Here is a 23,180-nt window from a genome sequence, read left to right as displayed (position 1 = left end):
AGGATCTCAGGTCCAGTCAAGAGATCTTTCTGCCCCTCTTCACTAGCCTCAACTCAAAAGCATGAAGAATTCACCTCTCACAGGAAGTAACAGCTCCTTTTAAAGATGCTTCTTTTGCATCACTTCCTGTGTCTTCCTCTAATTTTATGTCTATCAATCATAGCTGATGCTTTGTTTTAGGACTGCCCAGAAGGCAGTCAGTCGATTCTGATTCGTCATCCCCTATCATACACGTGGGTCACAGACCTTCCCCACTCAATGTGTGAAATGGGGTGCTTGCACCTTTGGTGATTAAATCTCCATACTTAACTTTTAAGTACCATGTTCTAAAAATAGGCAGGGTTACAATTTAATCTTCACAATCAGGGGTGAGTTAAGTATTTTCATTGTTATAATCAGGGGAATGTTAAATTTAATCTTCACAATACAAATAAAGTTAGATCTAAAACTGGAAAAACATCAATTGCTTATGGGTAGGCCAAGATAATATAATAAAAATTATAATCTTCCCTAAATTAATTTAATTATTCAGTGCCATACCAAATTACCAAAAGGCTATTTTATAGAATTAGAAAAATAACAAAATTCATCTGGAAGAACAAAAGGTCAAGAATATCAAGGGAACTAATGGAGAAAAAAAAGTAAAGGATAGTGGCCATGAGGTACCAGATTTTAAACTGTACTTTAAAGCAAATCAGATTGGAGGAATGACCAGTCCATTTCCATCTGGTGAGGAACTGAGCCAGAACTCGGACACTTGTCCTCTCCCTACCACATCCTTCCCAACACAAGAGAGAAATCTGAAAGACATCACAAGTGGTGGGGGGAAATGTGGAAATTGGAGTCTCTGAGGAATGGCAAATGGAGAGAAAAGTGGAGGCTGAGCATCGAAAATAGCCCAATGACCCCTCTTGGCCCCTGGAGCACCAAAATTCTGAGTTCATTTACTAATTTATGGTCTGAAGTGTTTCCTCTTTTGTCTTAAGGATGTACTCTGACAATAACACATCTACCCTTTTCCCCAGGTCGAATCAGGAATAAAGCTGAGGTAGATGAAGCTGCCGTTGATGCCATTCTCTCTCTGAACATTATCTCTGCCAAGTATCTGAAGTCTTCCCACAACTCTAGCAGGTAGGACCCTGGCAGAGTCTACTTTACTTCTGTTTCTGTTCTCTGGGGGGTGTGGGTGGTATCTGTGTGTGTGTGTGTGTGTGTGCATATGTGTGTGTGTGCGCATGTGCGTGTGCGTGTGCGTGCATGTGTGTGTGTAGAAGGAGAGGAGAAAAAAAAGAGGAAAAGCCTGAACTTGAAACCCAAAGAATTAGGATGGAAATAAAGTGTTACGAAGACTCTGCTTTATTGTGACACTGTTACTGTGGAGGAGAGGTGCTGGTGAGACTGTGTTCCAGCAGACACATTCTCTTGTCTTCAGTCATAAATGCTACTGTTGCATAGAGGAAATCTGTTACTTCTGCACATTACCTTCCTCTTTGCCTTGGTTCACAGTGGTGAATCTATCCACAAATCTCTTTAACTTACCATGGTTGCTCTAAAGACCTAACTCCTTTTCATCTTTATTTTTAACATCTTTTGAATTTATTTTTCCCAGAAATGTTGATAATGTAAATATCTTGATTAAATGTCCATCTTTCCATCCGTCAGACCAGAGTAATTCCAGGGGTTTCACTGAGTCTCAGTTTAATAGGAGGGAGAGTTCTCTTTGCCTGAGAAAGGACCAGTGTTCATTGTGGGAAAGACAGCATTTCTTTCTCTCTGATTAGAGATAGGCGTCTCAATGTTCTCCTTATAGTTGGTCTCTCCATAACTTGGCTTTCCTCTGATTATTTATTCCTGAAAATGTGCTCAAAGCAAATGAGCCCATGTTAATTTATTTTCTATTGTTTCTTTTAACATACTTTTTGTGATCATCCACTGGGAAGGGTGCTGTCTGTCTCTGTATTCTAAGACATTTTCAGAATCTTGTCCTATAGGATTGTGTCATCAGTCAGTGATAAGTATATTCATAAATAAGTGGCGCTATAGAAAAATGGGAAGGGATATGAAAGGCAGGAGGAAGGTAGAAGCTGACTTTGAGCCTATCCAGCACACCCAGGCTGCTAAGCAACTCAGAAAGAGCTTGTCGAGTTGAAATTCTACACATCTCTGACTGTAGACTGCCCCCTGTTGTCAGGCACTGGTATTCATTCAACTGGCTTTCATTACTATGTTGTGCCTGGAAAGACTGTGATGCCTAGCAAGATGTCTATAGAAAGAAGCTTGATGTGCTGGTGGAGTTCAAAGAGCCTCTCAGTGCCTAACGAGCCCTAACAAGACCCAGTGTTGCACCCAGTTTTGCAAGGTCAGGAGAAGAATACCTCCAGGGAGAATGGATTTTCAAATCTATCTCAGGGTCCCAAGATCCCAAGGCAAACCAATTATTTGGTGATCTCTAGAGGAGGTTTGTGGATACAGAGAAGGGACTGAGTTCATTTTCCTTTCTGTCTAGTCCTGTGGTTGTCTTTCTTATATTATACTTCTGATCAGATCCTTTTCCCTCCCTAGAATTTTTGCCTTTACCCTCAGTAGAACTCAAACACCTCCAAAGAGGGATGGAGAGGATGTGGGGTAGAGCTGCTCCTGGGTCATTGTGGTTCATTTCCATCCCCATCCCTGCCTCAGCCAAACATAGGTCCCACATCTGGTCTGGGGGCATTCTCTTGGCTAAGTGTCTACTATTGTTTTCTAATTGTTTCTCTTTATTTATCAGCAGATTGGTTGGGTTTTTTTTTTTCTTTTCTGCTTTCTTCTCTTGCTTTTGGCTGGACTAACAAGAACTTTCTCTATATTTTTGCAGGATCTTTCTTGATAAGGATATGCCTAGGTATTTTTTGTTTGCTTCTTATGCAAAGTTTTTCCTTTAGCAGAATGCTCTCCCTTGTGTTGTTATAATTACGCTTTTCTCTTTGCAAACCTCTCAGCTGATGCTGAAGATATAGTATCTGTGCTCTTTTCCATTATTCTGAGGTAACTTCTCTTTCCCCACTGGAATTCTGTGATTCATGAACATAATTCAGCATGCAAATGATTTACTAAATTTGCCTGTTTTCTTCCTCTCTCTTTAAGTAATATTTCTCTTAATTATACAACAAGAAATTTCTGAGTAAATTTCAAACCACTTCCCATCCTTTTTTATTTGAAAAGCATATTGTTCTGTCTTTGTTTTGGCCCAAGTTCACCATCCCTCATTCGTTCTGTGATTTTTTTTTACTTTATCTGAGCTGGAAACTGAAGAGGTTTGCTATTTGTTGTTCATTAGATTGTGAGCTCCTTGGAGGACAGGGACTGCCTTTGCTTCTTCTGGCAACCCCAGGGCTTAGCACAGTACCTGCCATGTAGTTGATGCTTCTTCAATGTTTATTGATTATTAGATAATTTTAAATTGTCAATCCTGTTATCCTTTACTGTTTGTCTTAAATCATAGCAGAGTCTAGTCTGGCTCTCTGAAAGCAGAACCTATGAAAGGGACTTCCCTTAAAGTCTTCTTCTTCCTTCGATGTTGAGGCTCCTTACCCTGTTGACCAACTGTTCTTCTCTGGAGCACAAGGCCCTGGTTGTGCTATACTGGAAACTTTCCATTTCTTTGTTTTGCCTAATCTAGGAAATGGGGACTCCAAGAACCCATTGCTTAAACCATCGGGTGTTTGGCATTAGTTCATTCATTTTATTGACTTAATCTCAGATTAGACCCTTGACATAGCACAGTAGTTTGATGTATTCCCAATTCTGATCTCATTTTAGAGTAACCTCTCCTGATCTTCTCTCAGAGAAGCCTGTCAGGTGTGCCTAGAAGTAATGAGAGTTTGAGGAAGCACAACCTAACCTACAAACCCAAGGGAGGAGGATTGTTGCCACACACACACACCCAGGAGGCCATGCACTTTTCCCAACAATATTAGCATGGTTAAAAACATCTTCAGGAGAACCATTGTTGGCTATATTAATTTACTGGTGCTCATTGTCTGTTTCTCTCTCTTTCTCCCTTCCTACCCACAATCCCAATAATCTGTATAAATCAGCCTCAAAGGAAAATGACTTTCCTCTCTGAGGAGAGTGACAAAATCCTACAAAGTTAAGGCTTGAAAGGACCTCGGGCCATGTGATCCTCATTTTATTTATGAGTTCACAGGATCTCTCAAAAAGAAAGCCACCATTTATGAGAAAGAATGCATCCACATACAGAGAAAGAACCGTGGGAGTAGAAAAGCAGAAGAAAAACACATGATTGATCACTTGTTTATTTGGGTATTGGATTCAGGGTTTGGGTTTTAAAAAAGGACTCTCTTACAAAAATGAACACTATGGAAATAGGTTTTGAGTGATAATACATGTAAAACCCAGTGGAATTGCTTGTCCACTCCAGGAGGGGAGATCATGAATCATATTATCATGGAAAATTTATGTGTAGATTTGTTACTGGAATAAAATAAAGAAAAATTTTTTTAAAGAAAAGAAAGGGACTTTTTCAAAGGCATCCTGCTGGTGAGGCATAGCAATTGGACTTGAACTCGGGTCTTCTGACATGCTGCAGACTCTGAAAACACTTCCTCCAAAGGAACTCTTGTCAGAGGTGCTTACTTAAAAGGAAGGTTTTAGATCATACTCTGAACACTTCTATTGTAGGTTTGCCCTAGCTCTTCTGCCCTGCTCTTTTCCTTGGTGTAAGCATGGAAATCAACCCCGACTATAGAAATGCCAAGTTGTTTTTTTGTGTGAACTGGAAGTTTTGCCTCAGTTGAGTCACTAATCTTGTAACCCACCTAGAAAGACTAACCATAGCAAGACTGGACATATTAGAAACAATTTAGCTAGTTATAAATTACAATTTGCCATCTTGATTCATGGTGGCAGTATTCCCATTCATGAAAAGTAGAGGAAGTCAAAAGAGAATGTATGCGTCCTTGAGTACCTGGGGATAATGGAAACTTTCATTAAATTTGAGTTATCCTGAACCGTGTGAAAGAGTAGAATTTGGCCTTAAACAGTCATTAATGGAATAAAGGATTTATTCAAGAGAGATTTTGGTTTCCCTTTAGTAGTCTCGGTTTTACTGTCCCTCACTCTCTCTCTCTCTCTCATTGCTGTTTCCTGGATTCTCACCCTCCTCCCCACCCCCCAAGTCCCTTTTTCTACATTTCTTTCTCCAAGAGAAAGGCAGAGTATATTGCTAGTGGTCCATGAAGAATTTTAAGTGCAGCTTCCTCTACAGAATGCAATCAGCAGGCACCACCACGCTGCTATGAAAACCTAGAAACTAAGAAGTCTAGAGGCCTCCTTGGCAGTTGTATTTAAAGAGGTATTTGCACAGTTAGCTAGCAGTGCCAAGGATTTATCGCATCAAAAGGCCTGGTAAAGGTCCCTCTGGTTTTGTTGTTGTCAGGGAGGAAGCATGAAAGAATTCTCTGGAAAGATACAGCAATTGCCTTTGTGGAGGCTGACTCAGGGAACCTATTCTCAAGTCCTAAATCAGATTCCTCCTCTGAGACTTGAGCTTCAGCAGCCCAAGAAATGAGGTAGAGGACAACATGGGGAATTGGTGTGGGGGTTACAGAAATATTCAGGAAAATGCTACAAGGGAGATTTCTGACAGAACTTGAAAGCAAAATAATTGTGCCCAGGTTTGTGAGAGAAAGAGACTCCTTTTCCACATCTATCCAGAAGCTCTGTTTAAACTCCTTTCCAAAGAGGTTGGAAGACCCCTCATTTTTCCCTGTGGGAATGGGAAAGAGACATTAGCTCTTGTTTCTTAAAAGTGTCCTTAATGAATAAAGTATCCTATTAGTTCAGTTTGTGTTAAAATAAGAATTGAATCTCAGAATGAATTATTTGGCAGGTTAACAAATAATTTGCGAGTCCAGTAGCAAAGACTTAGCTTATACCCTTTCTTGTAAATGAATTTTTTTCTAATTTTATCCAACCTGAGGTTTTATTGGGATAGGGGCCTACTGGTGAAGAATTTCCTTCATCATGTAATTCACACACCCATCCATATCCTGAGGCACTGAAAGGGTTAAGTGGTTTGCCTCGGGTCACCCGTGCTGACCCTGTGTCAGGGAGCACTTGATCTCAGGTCATCTCAACACTGTCCTGCTTTCTGCCTACCATGCCATGTTGCCTCTCCGAGGAGGGTTTTCTGCACTTGAGTTACATATTGCCCATCTTCACCAATCCTCCATAATATGATTGTGATTAGAAACTACACAGAACAGACGCCTTTCTCCTGGCTTTTCTGAGGCTCAGGAGAACTTGAGGGCATGTTAGTTGGGTCCCCAAAGCTAGAAAGACTAGAGCCTACAAATGGAGTATTTGTTTCTGGCTCTCATTAGTGGCTGATAGGGCTGTTCGTGTACTCCTCCTTCTCTACTCCTCACTGGCCCCCCGATTTCCTCCCTGCCCGTGTCTAACTTTTCGAGTGAATGTTCCCCATCAATCTTTCTGTCCCTCTCGTAGGAGGAAGGTGGGCTGAAGCAGAGCTTAGTAGGGTCGTAATGCTCATCTCCCTGTGCCTTCCTCAACACTGCCGGGAATTAGGGCCACGCTCTGATATGTCGAAGGGTGAAGGGTTATGGGGGGTTGCCTGGGGCATAGCCCAGCCTGTTATTTGCGGAAGCTGCTGCCCGTAAGGGCGTCAGTGCTCCTGGGTTCCTTTGGATGACTTTGCCTCTTTGTGCCCACTTCAGGACCTTCTATCGTTTTGAGGCTGTGTGGGACAGCTCTTTGCATAACTCCCTCCTACTGAACAGAGTGACCCCCTATGGAGAGAAGATCTACATGACGCTGTCGGCATACCTGGAGGTGAGAAGCTCCTGGCTTTAGTGCGTCCACTTCCATGTACTGGGGCTCCCTAGTGGGAATGCCCTGGACCAGTAGAGCAACAAATGCCAAGTGAAGCGTTGGGGGGTGGTGGTGCGCCTTTCCTTTTCCACTACAACCTAAAGCTCTGCTCGGTTGCTCTCTGCTGTGACTCTTCCGAATGCAGTAGATCTGCATTTCATTTCAAGGGAATAGGGCTTGTCTCAGAGTCAGACAAACATGGTTCAGTTCTTCTGACCGTGACATTTATTAGCAGTGTGGCATGTCACTGAGCCTGTTCAGCCCTGGGATAGTTCTCTAAACCATAAGCAACGGGCCAGCTGTCCATCTGCATGCGTAAAGAAAGTTCCCACCCCAAGAGCTTCCAGCTCCCTCCCCCACTCAAACCACATGGGTGTCTTGTTAACCAAAAGGACATGACTTGTATTTATAGTTTAAACTTTAGCATTCTAATGATCTTAAAAAAAAAACAAAAACTCTTACCATCGATCTTAGAATTCATGCTAAGTATCAGTTCCAAGGCAGAAGAAAGCAGCAGTAAGGGCTAGACAATTGGGATTAAGTGACTTGCCCAGGGTCACATAGCTAAAAAGTGTCTGCAGTTAGATTTGAACCCAGGACTTCCCATGTCCAGAACTAGCACTCTTTCTACTGAACCACCTAGCTACCCCTCATCCTAATGATCTTAAGACCACTCCTCTTTTTTTTTTACTCTTACGTTCCATCTTAGAGTCAATACTGTGTATGGTTCCAAGGCAGAAGAGCAGTAAGGAATAGGCAATGGCTGAGACCACAGGCACTGCTAGCTGTGCGACCCTGACCTCAGACACTTCCCAGCTGGGTGACCCTAGGTTGCCCAGGGTCACCCAGCTGGGAAGTGTCTGAGGTCAGGGTCGCACAGCTAGCAGTGCCTGTGGTCTCAGCCATTGCCTTTTCCTTACTGCTCTTCTGCCTCCCATCTCTAAGCCTGGTTCTCAATCCACTGAACTACCCAGCTGTGCCCCCAAGACCACTGATCTTTTTAAACTGTGTCCTTATAGTCATAGACCAAGCCTATACTCAGCTGCAGACTAGTTCCTCTACTGAAGCAGCCTGAAGATAATTTGGAAACCGTAATGCATTTGGCACACAAATAGTGCACTCAATGAATACATGTTGATTAACCGGAATTGGCAGCTTATGAAACTGTAGATATGTCCAAAGTCAATGGTTAGTCCCTCTTGTTACTTCTTTCCTGAAGTGCTACCAGGAACACTGTAGTCAGCAAGCGTGTATTAAGCACCCGTGGGTGCCCCAGCACTGGGCCAGTGCTGGAGATGGAAAGGGGAAAGCTTCAAGATGCTCCCAGACTACCTAGAATTCAGTCATCTGGTTGAAGAATCACTCTCCAATCACTTTTCCCCCATAAGATTGAAACGTGTCTCAGCGCAGCTTGACATCTATAGGACTTGGGACCCACTAAGTAACTGCAACCATCAGCATGCTTTTGTCTCCTTCCAGCTTGACCACTGCATTCAGCCAGCTGTGATCACTAAGGATGTCTGTATGGTCTTCTATTCAAGAGATGCCAAGATCTCACCACCACGCTCTCTTCGAAGTCTATTCGGGAGCGGCTACTCGAAGTCCCCAGACTCGTAAGTTTTTATAAATGGTCCAGCCTACATTTTCGTGGCAAAATGTTCATTTCTGTTCTAATATTCCCTTAACATAGTACTGCAGGCGAGTGCTGGACAGTCCATTTTGATCATTGATAAATTTGTGTGATGATTTCTAAAATAACGTTTTTGAAAAACAAATCTACGTGCATACGTCTGCTAAAAACTGGCCCGCTTAATGTGGACAGGTTCCTCAGAAATGTAAGGCCAGGTTTGGTTTTTTTACTGTAGTATACCATGACAAACAAACAAACAAAAAATAGACAATTACCCCTGCCCTCCCCACCCTTTTAAAGTGGCAATAAAAGAGTTTTAGACGTGAAAGGAAAGTCTTCTACTTGGATATAAAAAACCAACTTTACAAGTATGGTGTGGGGAAAAGTAGACAGCAATGTGTCTAAAAAAGAGCTGGAGGTTTTAGGGGACTAGACGCTCAGTATGAATCAATGCTGTAATTTGACAGGCCAAAAAAACCCAAATGTAATATTATTCTGTATTAAAGGATGTATAATGTCCAGGACTGAGGAGATGCTAGTCTTGCTTCACTCTGACCTGATCATTTCTAAATGCTATAATTTGATTGGGTACCGATTAGCTAGAGAGCATCCAGAAGAGGGCAGGCTGGACAGTGAAGGGATCCTGGTTCATTCGAAATAAGGATCAATGAAAGAAACTTGGGGTGTAGAGCCTAGAGAACAGAAGATATGCTAGCTGTCTTCCAGTACATAAAGACCTATTAGAAAGAGGACAATTTGGACTTCTTGTGCTTGGACCAAGAAGGCAGAACTAGAAGGAAGTGGACAAAAGTTTCAGAGGTAAATTGAGACTTGAAATAAGGACCAGCTCCTCAAAGCTGAATGGGTTGCCTTGGGTTGTCGCAGTTTCTCCTCACTAGAAATCTTCCTAGATGACCGTTTGTCCAATATGTTCTAGAATGGATTCTTTTTATGTTGGGCTTAATGTCCCTATCCCAATTCTAAAATCCTATGATTCTGTAACCCATTGGTTAGCAAACAAAGATCCTACATCACTGTGTCAACAGTTATATTGTAACACTCTTAGACTCTCCAGAAATGGTGGTTCTTAGAACCATGATAGAAACAGGACAGGACACTGAACCCCAAGAGACCCAGTAAAAACAATGCTCACAGCAGTTAGTCAGTTCATTGAATAAAGAGCCAGACCTAAAGACAGGAAGTCCTGGGTTCAAATCTGACCTCAGAGGCTTTTTACCTGTTTGACTCTGGGCAAGTAATCTAAACCCAATTGCCTAGTTCTTATCAGTGTTCTGCCTTGGAACCAATCCTTAGTGTCAATTCTAAGACTGAAAGCAGGTTTTAAAAAATAACAATAATGGCAGAAAAAAGCATAATATAGAAATGGGGGTGGGGAGCAGCTAGGTGGCTCAGTGGATAGAGGGTCAGTCCTAGAGACAGGATGGTCTTGGGTTCAAATCTGGATTCAGACACTTCCTAGTTGTGTGACCTTGGACAAGTCACTTAACCTCCTTTTCCTAGCCCTTACCATTTGTCTACCTTGGAACCGATATATAGTATTGATTCTAAGAGAAGATAAAGGGTTTTTTTTTCATTACTATGTGCCAAGCCCCGAGGATACAAAAAGAGGCAAAGGCAGTGCCTGCCTTCAAAGGTTTCACCATCTAGGATGGGTAAGCTTCTTGAGGGGAGGGATTGCCTTGTTTTTCTGCATGTAGTTTCATGCACAAATAAAATATTGAATGAATGATTTTACACAGTTCTTTGTGATAATTTCCTTCTTTTTAAAATGTCTACTAGCTATATTCTAGTATATTGCCAAAAATCAAAGTCAAGCTCCTTCTAAAATCTGAGGCTGCAGTATAGCTGTAGACGAACTATTTGACCACTCTGTGCCTCAGTTCCCTCATCTGTGAAATGGAGATAATAATACACTATTTGGATGGTTGTTGGGGTAAAATGCTTTATGTATATGTGTGTGTGTGTGTGTGTGTATATGAGTGTATCTTAAAATTCTGTGCAAACGTTATTTCCAAGGTGCTTTTGATTGTCTTTGAGATGGATGATAACCTTTTCAGAGATAAGGCAGCATCTTGTGTGAAAGAGAAATAATGAGGGGTTTTTTTTCATATTCTGTTATAAAAATTGATGGAATCATTTTGTTTTTTCTCTTTAAACAGAAACCGTGTAACTGGAATTTATGAACTCAGTTTATGCAAAATGGCAGACACGGGAAGTCCTGGTAAGCAGCTGCCATTTGTGTCTGATGTTAAACTTATTTGTGGGCACTATTAACCCCTGGATTGATGGAGCTCTGTTGTTCCAGAAACCTAGAAAATGCCCATTTGGGATAAAAGTAAAAATTTTAATAAATAAAAATTACATTTTGTTAAAATGGATTTCTCATGATCCCTATTGAGAATAATAGCAAGTTTCCCTTTTGTTTCTTATGCTGCAACACAATTTTGGCAATTAACATGATTTGTAGAATGCTACATATATTACAAATTAAAAGTGAATTAAAATAAACTTGCCTTAGAAATCTGACTCCTGGAGATAATTGATAGCACATTAAGACACAGAAACCAGAAAGAATCAGTACCATTTAGAAAGATTAAACTGTCTTCTAATTTCTATAGAAGTATATATTTTGGTATATGTTGACTCTTTCATCCCTTTTATCACTAGCCCCATGGACTGAAGGAAATCTTCATATTATCTGTAAATGCTATCAGAGAGAACAAGAGGGGCTTAGCTGACTCAAGGAGAACTTTTCAATCCCTAGTGGATTATCTCCTCTCTAGGAAATATGTTTAAGGAGAGGTCAGAGTTTTGTGTACTCATTTCATACAGAAAAAATGAAGCCTTTGATTTGAAAGCCAGTCTTTATAGCAATGGTGAGGGGATTTTTGTTTTCTTTTAAATTTCCATTCTTATGAAGTCTTCTTTCATTCACATCTACTTCCTTCTGGAAAGCAGTCGTTTTATATCAAAGAATAAAAAAGAGGGAAGGGAAACAACTTTTCTTCTTTTTATTTTGGAGGGGAGGGAGAGGTTGAATAGCATTTGAAAAATTCCATTCTCCAGAAATCAGTTTTGTAGCACAGATTGGTGTGTCAGTAGATCATTAATTTTTTGTGGACTAGGGAGGATACTACAAATAAAAATGTGTTCTCCTGAAATTTTTTTGTTTTTCCACATTAGGTATGCAAAGGAGGAGAAGGAAAGTTTTGGACACTTCTGTGGCGTATGTCCGGGGAGAAGAGAACCTAGCAGGTTGGCGACCCAGAGGAGACAGCCTTATTCTTGAGCATCAGTGGGAACTGGAGAAACTAGAACTTCTACATGAGGTATCATGATTTCATTGGGACATTTAGAGAATTGTCTTTTGAAAGTGCTAGAGATCACAGAAAAGCAGTTTTAGACAAGAGAACTCCCCTTACACCCATCATCTCACACTATAAAGAAATCATGAATTTGTTATTCATTCAGTCATGTCCAACTCTTTGTGACCCTGTGGACCACAGTACACCTTCTATCCTACTATCTCCCAAAATCTGTCTGGAGTCATGTTCATTGTTTCCCCAACACTCTATCCATCTGCCATCTCCTTTAACTTCAATATTTTCCAACATCAGGGTCTTTCCAGTGAGTCTTGTCATCTCATTTTGTGACCAAAATATTTAGACTTCACTTTCAGTATTTGTTTTCCAAATATTAATCTGCATCAATTATTTTAAGTATTGATTGATTTGTTCTCCTTTCTGTCCCAGGGACTCTCAAAAGTCTTCTCTAGCACCACAATTTGAAAATGTTGATTCTGCAGCGCTCAGCTTTTCTTATAGTCCAACTCTCACAGCCATATATTACTACTGGAAAATCATTAGCTTTGACCCTACAGACCTTTTCTCAGCAAGGTCTATTTGCTATACTTTTTCCTAATGAGGAGCATTTAAAAATGCCTTCAAATTTCATGGCTATTTGCTGTCTACAGTGATCTTTGAGCCCAAGAATATATAATTTGACATTGCTCCCATTTCTTCTGCATCTGTTTGTTAGGATGTGGTGGGATCAGTTGCCATCATCTTGGGTTTTTTATGTTCAACTTCAAGCCAACTTTTATATTTTTCTCTTTCATCTCATCAAGAGACTTCTTAATTCTTCTCTACTTTCTGCCCTCAGAGTGGTATCATATCAGAGATTGTTGATATTTCTCCTGGCAACTTTAATTCCTGCTTTTGATTCATTCATCCTGGCATTCAGTTGTTTCATGTTCAGTTCTAACTTACTTTTTTTTAACCCTTACTTTTATGTTTTAAAATCAATATAAGTATTGATTGTAAGGGAGAAAAGCAGTAAGAAAAGCTAGGCAGTTGGGGTTAAATGACTTACCCAGGATCACACAGGAAGTATCTGAGGCCAGATTTTGAATCCAGGACCTCCCATCTCCAGGCCTGACCCTCTATGTACTAAGCCACTTAGCTTCCCACCACCCAAAATTGTTGGTTCTTGACCTGCATACAAATTCATTAGGAGACAAGTAAGATGATCTGGTATTCTCATCTCTTTGAGTACTTGCCATACTTTGTTGTGCTCTATACAGTCAAAGGCTTTAGTGAAGTCATGGAAGCAAAAGCAGATGTTTTCCTGGAGTTCCATTGCTTTCTCCATAATCCAACAAATGTTGGCAATTGGATTTCTAGTTCTTCTACCTCTTCAAAAACCAGCCTACTCTGCTGGTAATTCGTAGTTCACATACTGACAAAGCCTGGCTAGCAGATTCTTAAGCATAATCTTGCAGGTGTATGAAATGGGCCAAATTATTCAATAATTTGAGCATTCTTTGGCATTGCCCTTCTTTAGAAACTGGGATATAAACAGATCTTTTCTGATACAGTGGCCACTATCAAGTTTTGTAAATTTGTGAGTATTTTGAGTTCAGCATCTTAACAACATTATCTTTTAGGATTTTAAATTGCTCAATTGGAATTCCATCATCTGCACTAGCCTTATTGTTAGCACTGTTACATTCTTTTGAAGCTATCTGGCTCTAAATCAGTAACCAGACCATCATGGTTCTCCAGTCTTTCTTGTATAGTTCTGTATATTCTTGCCATCTCTTCTTAATCTCTTCTACTTCTGTTAATAAGTCCCTCCCATTTTTGTCTTTTGTCATACCCATTTTTGCATGAAACATTCCTTTGATATTTCTAATTTTCTTCTCCCCATCTTGTTGTTTTCTTCTATTTCTTTATATTGTTCATTTTAGGAAACCTTAATTCTCATCTCCAGAATGCTGTATTCAATTGGTTATATCTTTCCCTTTCACCTTTCAGTTTCCTTCTTTCCTCTGCTATTTATATAAATCCTCATCAGACAACCATTTTGTTTTCTTGCTCTTCTTTTTCTTTGAGGTGTTTTTTGTTGCTTCCTCCTATATAGTATTGTGAACCTTTGTCCATAGTTCTTCAGCTACTTTGTTTACCAGACCTAATCCTTTAAATTTATTCATTTCTTCCACTTCATATTCATATGGGATCATCTGATGGTTTCCCCTACTTTCCTTAATTTAAATATAAATTTTGCAATAAGAAACTCAAAATCTGATTCACACTCTGCTCCAGATCTTATTCTAACTGGCTGTTTTGAGTTTTTCTACCTTTGCCTGTGAAGAATATTATCAGTCTTTTCTATATTGACCATTTGGTGATATATGAAATCAATTTTTGGGTCATTGAAAAAATGTTTGCTATGACTAGTGGGTTATCTTGACAAAAGTTTTATTCTCTGCCCTGCTTCATTTTGTATTCTGAAGCCAAACTTGTCTGTTATTCCCATTATCTTTCTTATTTCCTGCTTTAGCATTCCAGTCTTCTATGGTGAATGTGCCATCTTTTTTTAGTGTAATTTCTAGAAGATATTGTAAATCTTTATAGAGCTGATCAATTTTGGCCTCTTTGTGTGATGTTGATTGGACTGTCTTTGACTTAAACAAATATCATTGTCATGTTTGAGATTATATCCCAGTACTACTTTTCTCACCCTTTTATTGACTAGAAAGCCACTCCATTTCTTCTAAGGGATTCTTGCCCATAGAAGTAGATGAAATGATGGCCTGAAATAAAGTCACCCATTGCCATTAATTTAAGTTCACTGACACCCAAATGTCCATGTTTCATTTTTCTGTCTCCTTTGTAACCACGTCTAGCTGACCCAGGTTCCTGGGTTTCTGGGCAGTACTGATCTTACAGCATCAGACTTTCCTTTTGTCATGAGACACATCCACAATTGGGCTTCACTTAGGCTTTGACCCAGCTACTTCATTCTGTCAGCAAAAAATACCACTTGTAATTGTCCTCCATTCTTCGCCCATTAATGTTTTGGATACCGTCTGACTTGAGGGGCTTATCTTCTGATATATCTTTTATCATTTTAATACTGTTCAGGGGGTTTTCTCGGCAAAGACACCTGGATGCTTTGCCATTTCCTTCTCCAGGGGATCACCTTTTGTCAGAACTCTGTCCATTTTGGGTTACCGTGCATGGCCTAGCTCACAAGCTCTTCCACCACAACAAGGCAGTGATCCAGGAAGGGAAATCACGAATAGTCTTTCATTTCTTTTTGGTTGCTTTAGGTGCCCTCTATCCAAATTGGTAGCTGGTCTTATGTTTTAGGTCAGAAAAAGCTATACCATGCTTGATATACCGCCCCCTTTTTGCCCATCTTTCTGTGTTCCTAGTGATTGACGCTTGTGTGAATGTTTTTAGGTAGAGAAGACTCGTCACTTCCTGCTGCTCCGTGAGAAGCTTGGTGATAGCATCCCCAAGTCCCTGAGTGATTCACTGTCTCCCAGCCTCAGCAGTGGGACCCTGAGCACCTCCACCAGCATCTCTTCTCAAATCTCCACCACCACCTTGGAGAGCGCAGTCACACCAAGTGAGAGCAGTGGGTACGACTCAGCTGACATCGAGAGTCTGGTAGATCGGGAGAAGGAGCTGGCTACCAAGGTACAGGCACATCCTCTTAGGCCTTTCCCAGGCAGACTAATGCACTCTCATTATGGGGACTAGGGAGGAGTGCTGTCTCACAGGAGGCCCCCTTTTTATTCATAGTATCTGGTTTAGTGGCTTCTACCTCCTCGCGTTTTCCTCATCAGATAATCTTACTCTAAAGCTTGTGAGTCTGTAGGCTGGTTTATTTGAAACAGGGAGACTAACTGAATGTAATTACATCATTTAGAAAGGGGGGGGGGCGAGACAGAGACAGACAGAGACCTTTGAAGTCCGTGGTCTTACAGGCACACGTGCCTGCATGTCTAGCAGCCCATAGACCAGTAGATGAGCCTGCCACATAACTAAAGGGCAGAATTGACTGGGCATGAGGGAAGGAAAGAGTACTCTTGGGAACTGGGAGAAGGAAAGTGTTTTCTGATCAGAGTTGGGGCAGGGATTGCTTGGACTAGCAGGGAGACACCTTCACCTAGTCCATGGCCAAGGTACAGTGTTGGCTGAGGTGTTTCCCTTCCAGTAATGTTAATAAATTTCTAACCGATTATTCTGGCTATTTAGGAGTTCTTCTGTGGGTTTTAATTCTACTTTTACTGTTTCTTGTTATGCATCTCGGGATCTTCTGAGTTTTGTTTTTTCTCTTCTCCAGTGCCTACAACTTCTCACCCATACTTTCAACCGAGAATTTAACCAGGTACACAGTAGCATCAGTGACTGTAAGGTGAGCACATTGTTTAACTCTTAAGTTATCAAAGTAATAAAGTCATAACTTTTTCTCCAGCTCACCCAAGTGATTTGTTCCATTCCTGTCTCTGGTGCCTTGAATTGAACCTGTCTCTCGTGCATCATATTAGTATTCTTAGAGTTAAGTGAGATCAGTCAAGAAATCAGCTCCTCATATTTGTTCCTGTATTTTTAGGCTTGGAGCTATGATTCCTAACCCCACAATAAGGACATCATTGAAGGATGTGGAAAAACATGTCCTCAACCTCCTTAGTGGAGAGGAAGCATATTCCTAATTGGATTCTCTACCTTGAGTCTGTTCCTATTCCAGTCCATTTTCTCCCCTGCTCCCAAAGTGATGTTCCATAAACATAGATCTGACCTCTAGGAAGAATAGAATCTCTTCTGTTTGACTTCTCAAATCTTTCACCATCTGGTCCCAAGCTACCCTGGGACCTTTAATACTCTGAAATTCAGGCACACTAGGCTTTTCTCTCCTCTCTCTCCCATTTCTATGCCTTTGCACTGGCCTCTCCCCCAATAACCTCCTTCTTTCCTACACATAAGATTCCTCTTCAGTACACAGCTCTGGCACTTCCTCTTCTTTAAACTTCCTAAGGCCCTTTCTCCCTAACTATTGAGTATTCTTTTTAAAACCTTTACCTTCTATCTTGGTATCAATTCTAGGAAAGAGGAGTGGCAAGGACTAGGCAATGGGGGTTAAGTGACCTGCCTAGGATTACACAGCTAGGAGATGTTTGAGGCCAGATTTGAACCCAGGACCTCCTGTCTCCAGGCCTGGCTCTCTATCCACTCTGCCATCTAGCTTCCCCTAACTACCAAGTGTTAAAGTTCCACATATTTATTTGCTTTTATTCTCTCACCCTCTCCCTCTCCTTATTTCTCCTTCCCTCTCTCTCTGTCCCTCCTTCCATCCTCCTCTTCATCAAAAATCTGATTTGTTTTATTTTTATTTTGTGCCCAGAAATACCACAATACCTGGTACATTACAGGTGTTTAATAAGTGCTTGTTGAATGATTGATTGAATAATTTCTCTTTTTTTTTTCCATAACTTGCCAATGCAGAAGCCTCATGAAGGCAAAGTCCTTCCAATTCTGGCATTTTAGTTTTTTTAAGGCAACTTTAAACTCCTTTTCAGCTTCCCTGATGTTTTACCATATAACCTAATATATCCTATTCTGTTTGTGTCTACAGTTGTCTGATATTTCTCCAATTGGGCGAGACCCGTCAGTGTCGAGTTTCAGCAGTGCCACTCTCACCCCTTCATCTACCTGCCCTTCTCTGGTAGACTCAAGGTGCAGCTCAGTGGACCAGAAGTAGGTACCTCCTCTACATAGAGGTGAAGGCTTGGGTGTCAGATGGCAATGGCTGCTTTCCTTCTTCATGAACTGCTGGATTTCCTTTCTTGCAGCAGATCTTTGGGTTTTCTGCAGTGTGCCTTTCTGTCTCTCCCTTTTTTTTTTGGTCACTTTCCCTTTTCCCTTCTAAATTGCAATCTCTTGTGTAAAAAACAAAAACCTTGTGCATTGGAGAAAGGAGTTATTTTTGTCTAAAATTAACTTTGAAAATTATATAGGATAATACTATAAAATGAATAGGGCATAGAGTGTTGAGCCTAGAGGCAGAAAGACTTGAGTTTGTATTTGGCCTCAGACACTTTGTAGCTGTGTGACTCTGGGCAAATCACTTCACCCTGTTTACCTGTTTTCTCATCTGTCAAATGATCTGGAAGAGGAAATGGCAAACCAGCCAAGAAAACCCCAAACAGGGTCAGGAAGTCGGACACAACAGAAAAGACAGACTAGGAACAACAATATAAAGTGATATCCCAGTGCCACACTTATTCTAAGTCCACTGGTGCAGTTTGCAAATTGTAGAACTAAAAGCCATGTCCCCTGTGAGTGAAACATCATGTGCTTCCAGCCAAGTTCCTTTTGGTTGGGGTTTACTGGATAAGATGCGTAGTGTGTTACTTTTAAATGCCTATTTGGGATGTGAAGAGAATGGTTGAGAAAGAGAGGAATCCTTTTAAAGATGGCTGTTTGGGGTTCTTACTCTAAGTTGTTGGTTTCTGTCATATGACATTATTAGATTGGGGAATTTTTGTTTTTAGAATTCCAGCTTTGAAATGCATTATTTGTGGTACTTTTTTGACCATGAGGCTTTGCAAAATAAGATGAGGGGATGCTATTAACAGAAATGCTTCAAAGAGTACAAATTAGCAAGCAGATGTCCTGTGATAATATGATGGCACCATGTTATAGGTCCTCGACTAGCCTGCCAATACAGCTTCTGGAAACTTATACTGATTGAATATGAAATGCAATTGCTCCATGAGACCAAGTTTCTAGATCTTCAAAATTGTTTAGAGAATCTCCAAATCGTAATGTTACTTTGAGGCAGATTTTTTTACACAACATAATATATAATTAATTCATAATATTACCCTCAAATTTCTTATGAAAAGAAATAGGGAATAACTTTAACTTTATATCTCTTGTCTTAATCCCTGTTTTAAAGGACCCCAGAAGCTAATTCTCGAGCCTCTAGTCCCTGCCCAGAGTATGAACAGTTCCAGTTGGTCCCAACAGTAGAGACTCCCTTCTTGGCTAGAGCTGGGAAAAATGAATTCCTCAACCTCGTTCCAGATATTGAAGAAATTAGACCTGGGTAAGAAGGATTCATTTTTGGCACAAGGTTACTGGGTATGAGGCTAAATAAATCATCCTGAAGACTTGTCCACTTGTCCTTTGGCATAGGGTGGGTGAGACTCAAGCAGAGGTAGCTGTTGCTATGGAGGCTTTCCAGCTGCTATGAAACTGAGGGGTAGGGGACTAGGAAATACTTCCTTATGAGTGCCTGCCATTAGAGGCTTTGGGAGAGGTTTATCACCTAAATTAAATTCAACCAAAATGTATTAACCACTACTATGTAGAGAACACTATAGTATAATCTGGGTGTGCAAAGAAAGAGGAGAACAGAGCTGAAAAGACATATAGGTAGATTACTCTGTTCTAAGAACAGATCTGTCAAAAGCAACAGGACAGTTCTGAGATACTTATGAGAAAGATGCTATCCACATCCAGAGGAAGAACTGTGGGAGCGGAAACACAGAAGAAAAACAACTGCTTGATCACATGGGTCGATGGGATATGACTGGGGATGTAGACTCTAAGCAATCACCCTAATGCAAATATCAATAAAATGGAAATGGATTTTGAACAATGATACATGTAAAATCCAGTGGAATTACTTGTCAGTGCCAGGAGGGGAGGGAAAGAACATGATTCATGTAACCATGGAAAATATTCTAAATTAAAAATTTTTTAAAGCAAAGGAATTTACCAACCAGGATAGGCTTGGGAAAATGAAAGGAAGAACCTAAAAAGAGAGGGATTTTTTCTCAGGTGTCAAAGGGTTCTTTCTAAAACTATCCAGAAAAGGGTGGGATGAAGATGGGAGGCAGAGGAGCCATCCAGATTAGCTGATATCCACAGTGCTGCATGGGGAAGACTGTGAAATAAGAATTAACAGAGAGAGCCTCAACTGCTGAAATAAGAAGGTTAAACTTTGTTCAGTGGGGAAGCACTGAGGGTTTGGAGGTAGACAAGTGACAGGATCAAAGCAATACATTAGAAAGTTCATATGGTAAGGCAAATGTTAAGAATGATTTGGAGGAGCAGGTAGGTGCCACAAGGGGTAGAGTGCCAGGCCTAGAGTAAAGAGGTCCTGGATTCAAATTTGGCATTGGATACTTCCTAACTGTGTGACCCTGGACAAGTCACTTAACCCCATTGCCTAGCCCTTACCACTCTTCTGCCTTGGAACCAATAGACAGTATTGATTCCAAGATGGAAGGTAAGAGTCAAAAAAAAAAAGTTAAGGAGAGAGACCAGAGACAAGGAGAGAAGTTAGAAGACTGACATAGTATACTCTAAGAGATATGTAATGGTCATTGCATTAGGGTGAATATAAAGGGAGCAAATACATGTAAAACTGATTATTTGCAGTGAGAATTCTAATCACTGGAGATATAATTAGAAAGGGAAGACAGTCCCTGCTTTCAAGGAACTTATATTCTAATGGGGAAGAACAAACACCGGGCTGATTTTAAGTATAAGTCAGATGAGCCATATATATATGTGTACGTAACCTTGACTGATGAACATTTCTGTCTTGTGAAGAAGTTCATCTTTCTTCTTGTCCTTCAGCTCAGTGGTCTCTAAGAAGGGATACCTCCATTTTAAGGAACCATATTCCAGCAATTGGGCTAAACATTTTGTAGTGGTACGACGTCCATACGCTTTCATCTACAACAGTGACAAAGACCCAGTCGAGCGAGGGATCATAAATTTATCTACAGCCCAAGTGGAATACAGTGAGGACCAACAGGCTATGGTGAAGGTCAGTACTACCATGCCCTGTCTACTGCAACATACCACCAATTTGGTGACCTTATCCTTTATAGCCAAGGAAATTGTCCTTTGTGCCTGGCTCTGTGGAGCTGATTGCTAATATTAATCAAGACATCATCCAGAGATGCATTTACACCACTAAAAATGTTGTGGAGGAGATCCACCACAGAATCTAAACACAAACCGAGATCCTCCGGATGGTCCTGTTTGTGAATGACATTCTACTAACTACATCCAACCCTTGAACAAGGCAAATTTTCCAAAAAGAAATCCATAATTATTGAAATTTTGAGTTGGCTTTTACTACCCACTCAGGAAAAATTAAGAATGCATGTTGTCCACACCATGTTGTGCAGGTGGATTGTCAATCGAGATAAAGTCTAATTTAGACATCTTGGACAGACATTGCAAACAGACAGCAAATTGGACCTAGAATAGAACAGGAGGGTGGGTTGGATTGCCTTTGGGAAATTGTGAAGTTTTATTTGGTGATCCCAAGCTTCTCCCTAAAGAGACGTTAATACCAATAGTCTGTGGGTGATGATAGGTAACTGTAAGTCATGGAATGCTACAGTCTCTGACGTATTGGATCCAGGCTTTCCTGAAGAGCAATATAGAGAAGAGTGTAGTGGCTGTGAGCAGACTGAAACATTGCAAACCAGAAGTTAGGCTGGGTCATGTTACCAAAGATGTAATCAAAGGAATGAATGATCCAAAAAAAATGTGGGATGATTATATGGTGAGAGCAAGGTAAAAACTGATGGACAGCTCATACATTCCCAGGGGTGTGCTCTCTTTATGGAGAGGATTCAAGGAAAACCCCCTCCCACCCCTAAGATATTCAATGGGCCTTCTGTGGAAACCCCATGGGAAAACATGGATGGGCAGGCATGAAAAGATAAATGAATGAAAAGCCCTTATTTGTGCTAAGCCCTATGCCAAATACTAGGGAATACAAATATAAAAGCAAAGATATGCCCTGCCTTCAAGAACTTAATTATAATGGGAGAATCAACACATAAAATGGGGGAATTTGGTTTGGAAAGTTGTAGGGATACGGAGTGGACCTCCCTTCGAGAATCATGACGTTGTTGGTTTGGTCCTGCACGCTTGTTGGTTATGTAGCTGGAAGGGGCACTGGGGAGGGGCGAGAATACACATGGGGCCAAAACCTGGCAGACAGCCATAATGTAGGGCCTGAAACAAAGCATGGTATCCCGACCTTGAAAATGTTGGATGTTGGTCTGGGAAAAGTAGTCGTCCACAAGACAAGCAGAACCTAGGAGTAATGTTCTCCAGACCGGCAAGATAAGGCTGGGGAGGAGGTGGCCAGAGCACAAGGAGTGGTCAGTGACTGGAGAGAATTTTGCAGAGATGTGGGCCAGGGCCTAGGAAGCAAGGGAGGGGGGAGGCCGAGGAGGAGTGAACTGGAGCAGAGGGAGTGATCTGGAAAGCAATATCATCGGGGGGTTTGCCCATGTTGGTGAGATCACCGATCCACTGGAGTGCTGAGTGTGTCAGATGGCCTGCCTTCCAGGAACTTCAGTTTAATCAGAGCACAGTTAGAGTATGTAGTAGCACTACTATGGACATAGCGCTCCAACTTATCTGCATGGGACCTCTGGCAAGTCAATCAACTCCTCAGCCTCAGGCTAAAGATCTGCCTTTTTCTGCCTCACTAGTCTGTTTTGAGGACAGAGATAACTAGTGGAAGATAGGTAGGTGGCTCAGTGGGCAGAATGTCAGGCCTGGAGCTGGGAGGACCTGGGTTCAAACATGACCTCAGATACTTCCTAGCTATGTGACCCTGGGCAAGTCACTTAACCCCCATTGCCTAGCCCTTACAGCTCTTCTGTCTTAAAGTTGATACTAAGGCAGAAGATAAAAGCTTAAAAAAAAGAAAACTAATGTAAACTAAATAATAGCCAGCATGTGTCTATTACCTTAAAGTTTTCAAAGCCCTTTGATCCTCACAAAGAAGACAGCACAACTATTATTGCTGGTTCACAGACTGGGAAACTGGAGCTCCAAGAGAAAAGCTTTTTCCCCACACTCATTCAGTTGGTGTCCAAATTGGTCCTCTGACAAGATCTTCAGTCTTATTCTATGCTACTCTGCTCTCTCAGTGAAAGTACTTGATAAAAAACCCCTGAAGCCCCTGAAAATCATTAGTCTTCTTATTCACTTTCTCACCTTCTACGGTTCTCCTAGACATCCAATACCTTCGCTGTGTTCACAAAGCACCGGGGCATCCTTCTGCAAGCTATCAACGAGAAAGACATGAATGACTGGTTATATGCCTTTAACCCACTCCTTGCTGGCACAATACGGTAAGAAGTGGTACATTCCTGGCTTCCCCTTCCACCATCATTATTTGTAAGTGGAAAGTGGTTATTACTCTGAATTGCTCACCAAATTTGAAATAAAAAGGAGAAAAAGCATTAAATAATCTGAGCCTTGAGTGGAATGAGGCTGAGGAAATGCCTGTCATA

At 41.1% G+C, this 23,180-nt stretch overlaps 1 protein-coding gene across 21 annotated transcripts in view; it reads left to right on the top strand.

The window, feature by feature from the left end:
* KIF1B (kinesin family member 1B) overlaps positions 1-23,180 on the top strand; it is a 186,528-nt gene that overhangs the window by 158,645 nt on the left and 4,703 nt on the right. For all 21 annotated transcript variants that reach the window (XM_007491595.3, XM_007491593.3, XM_056795793.1 and 18 more), the window contains 11 exons: positions 1,026-1,131; positions 6,738-6,852; positions 8,371-8,504; positions 10,702-10,763; positions 11,726-11,871; positions 15,289-15,528; positions 16,178-16,249; positions 17,468-17,589; positions 18,794-18,943; positions 20,485-20,677; positions 22,900-23,018. In XM_007491595.3, the coding sequence (XP_007491657.1) occupies positions 1,026-1,131; positions 6,738-6,852; positions 8,371-8,504; positions 10,702-10,763; positions 11,726-11,871; positions 15,289-15,528; positions 16,178-16,249; positions 17,468-17,589; positions 18,794-18,943; positions 20,485-20,677; positions 22,900-23,018 (1,459 nt within the window). The remainder of the gene's footprint in view (positions 1-1,025; positions 1,132-6,737; positions 6,853-8,370; positions 8,505-10,701; positions 10,764-11,725; positions 11,872-15,288; positions 15,529-16,177; positions 16,250-17,467; positions 17,590-18,793; positions 18,944-20,484; positions 20,678-22,899; positions 23,019-23,180) is intronic.

Source organism: Monodelphis domestica, chromosome 4 (assembly GCF_027887165.1).
Source record: "Monodelphis domestica isolate mMonDom1 chromosome 4, mMonDom1.pri, whole genome shotgun sequence".
Lineage (NCBI taxonomy): Eukaryota > Metazoa > Chordata > Mammalia > Didelphimorphia > Didelphidae > Monodelphis > Monodelphis domestica.
Note: the sequence above shows the minus strand (reverse complement) of the source record. Positions and strands in the feature narration are given on the sequence as shown.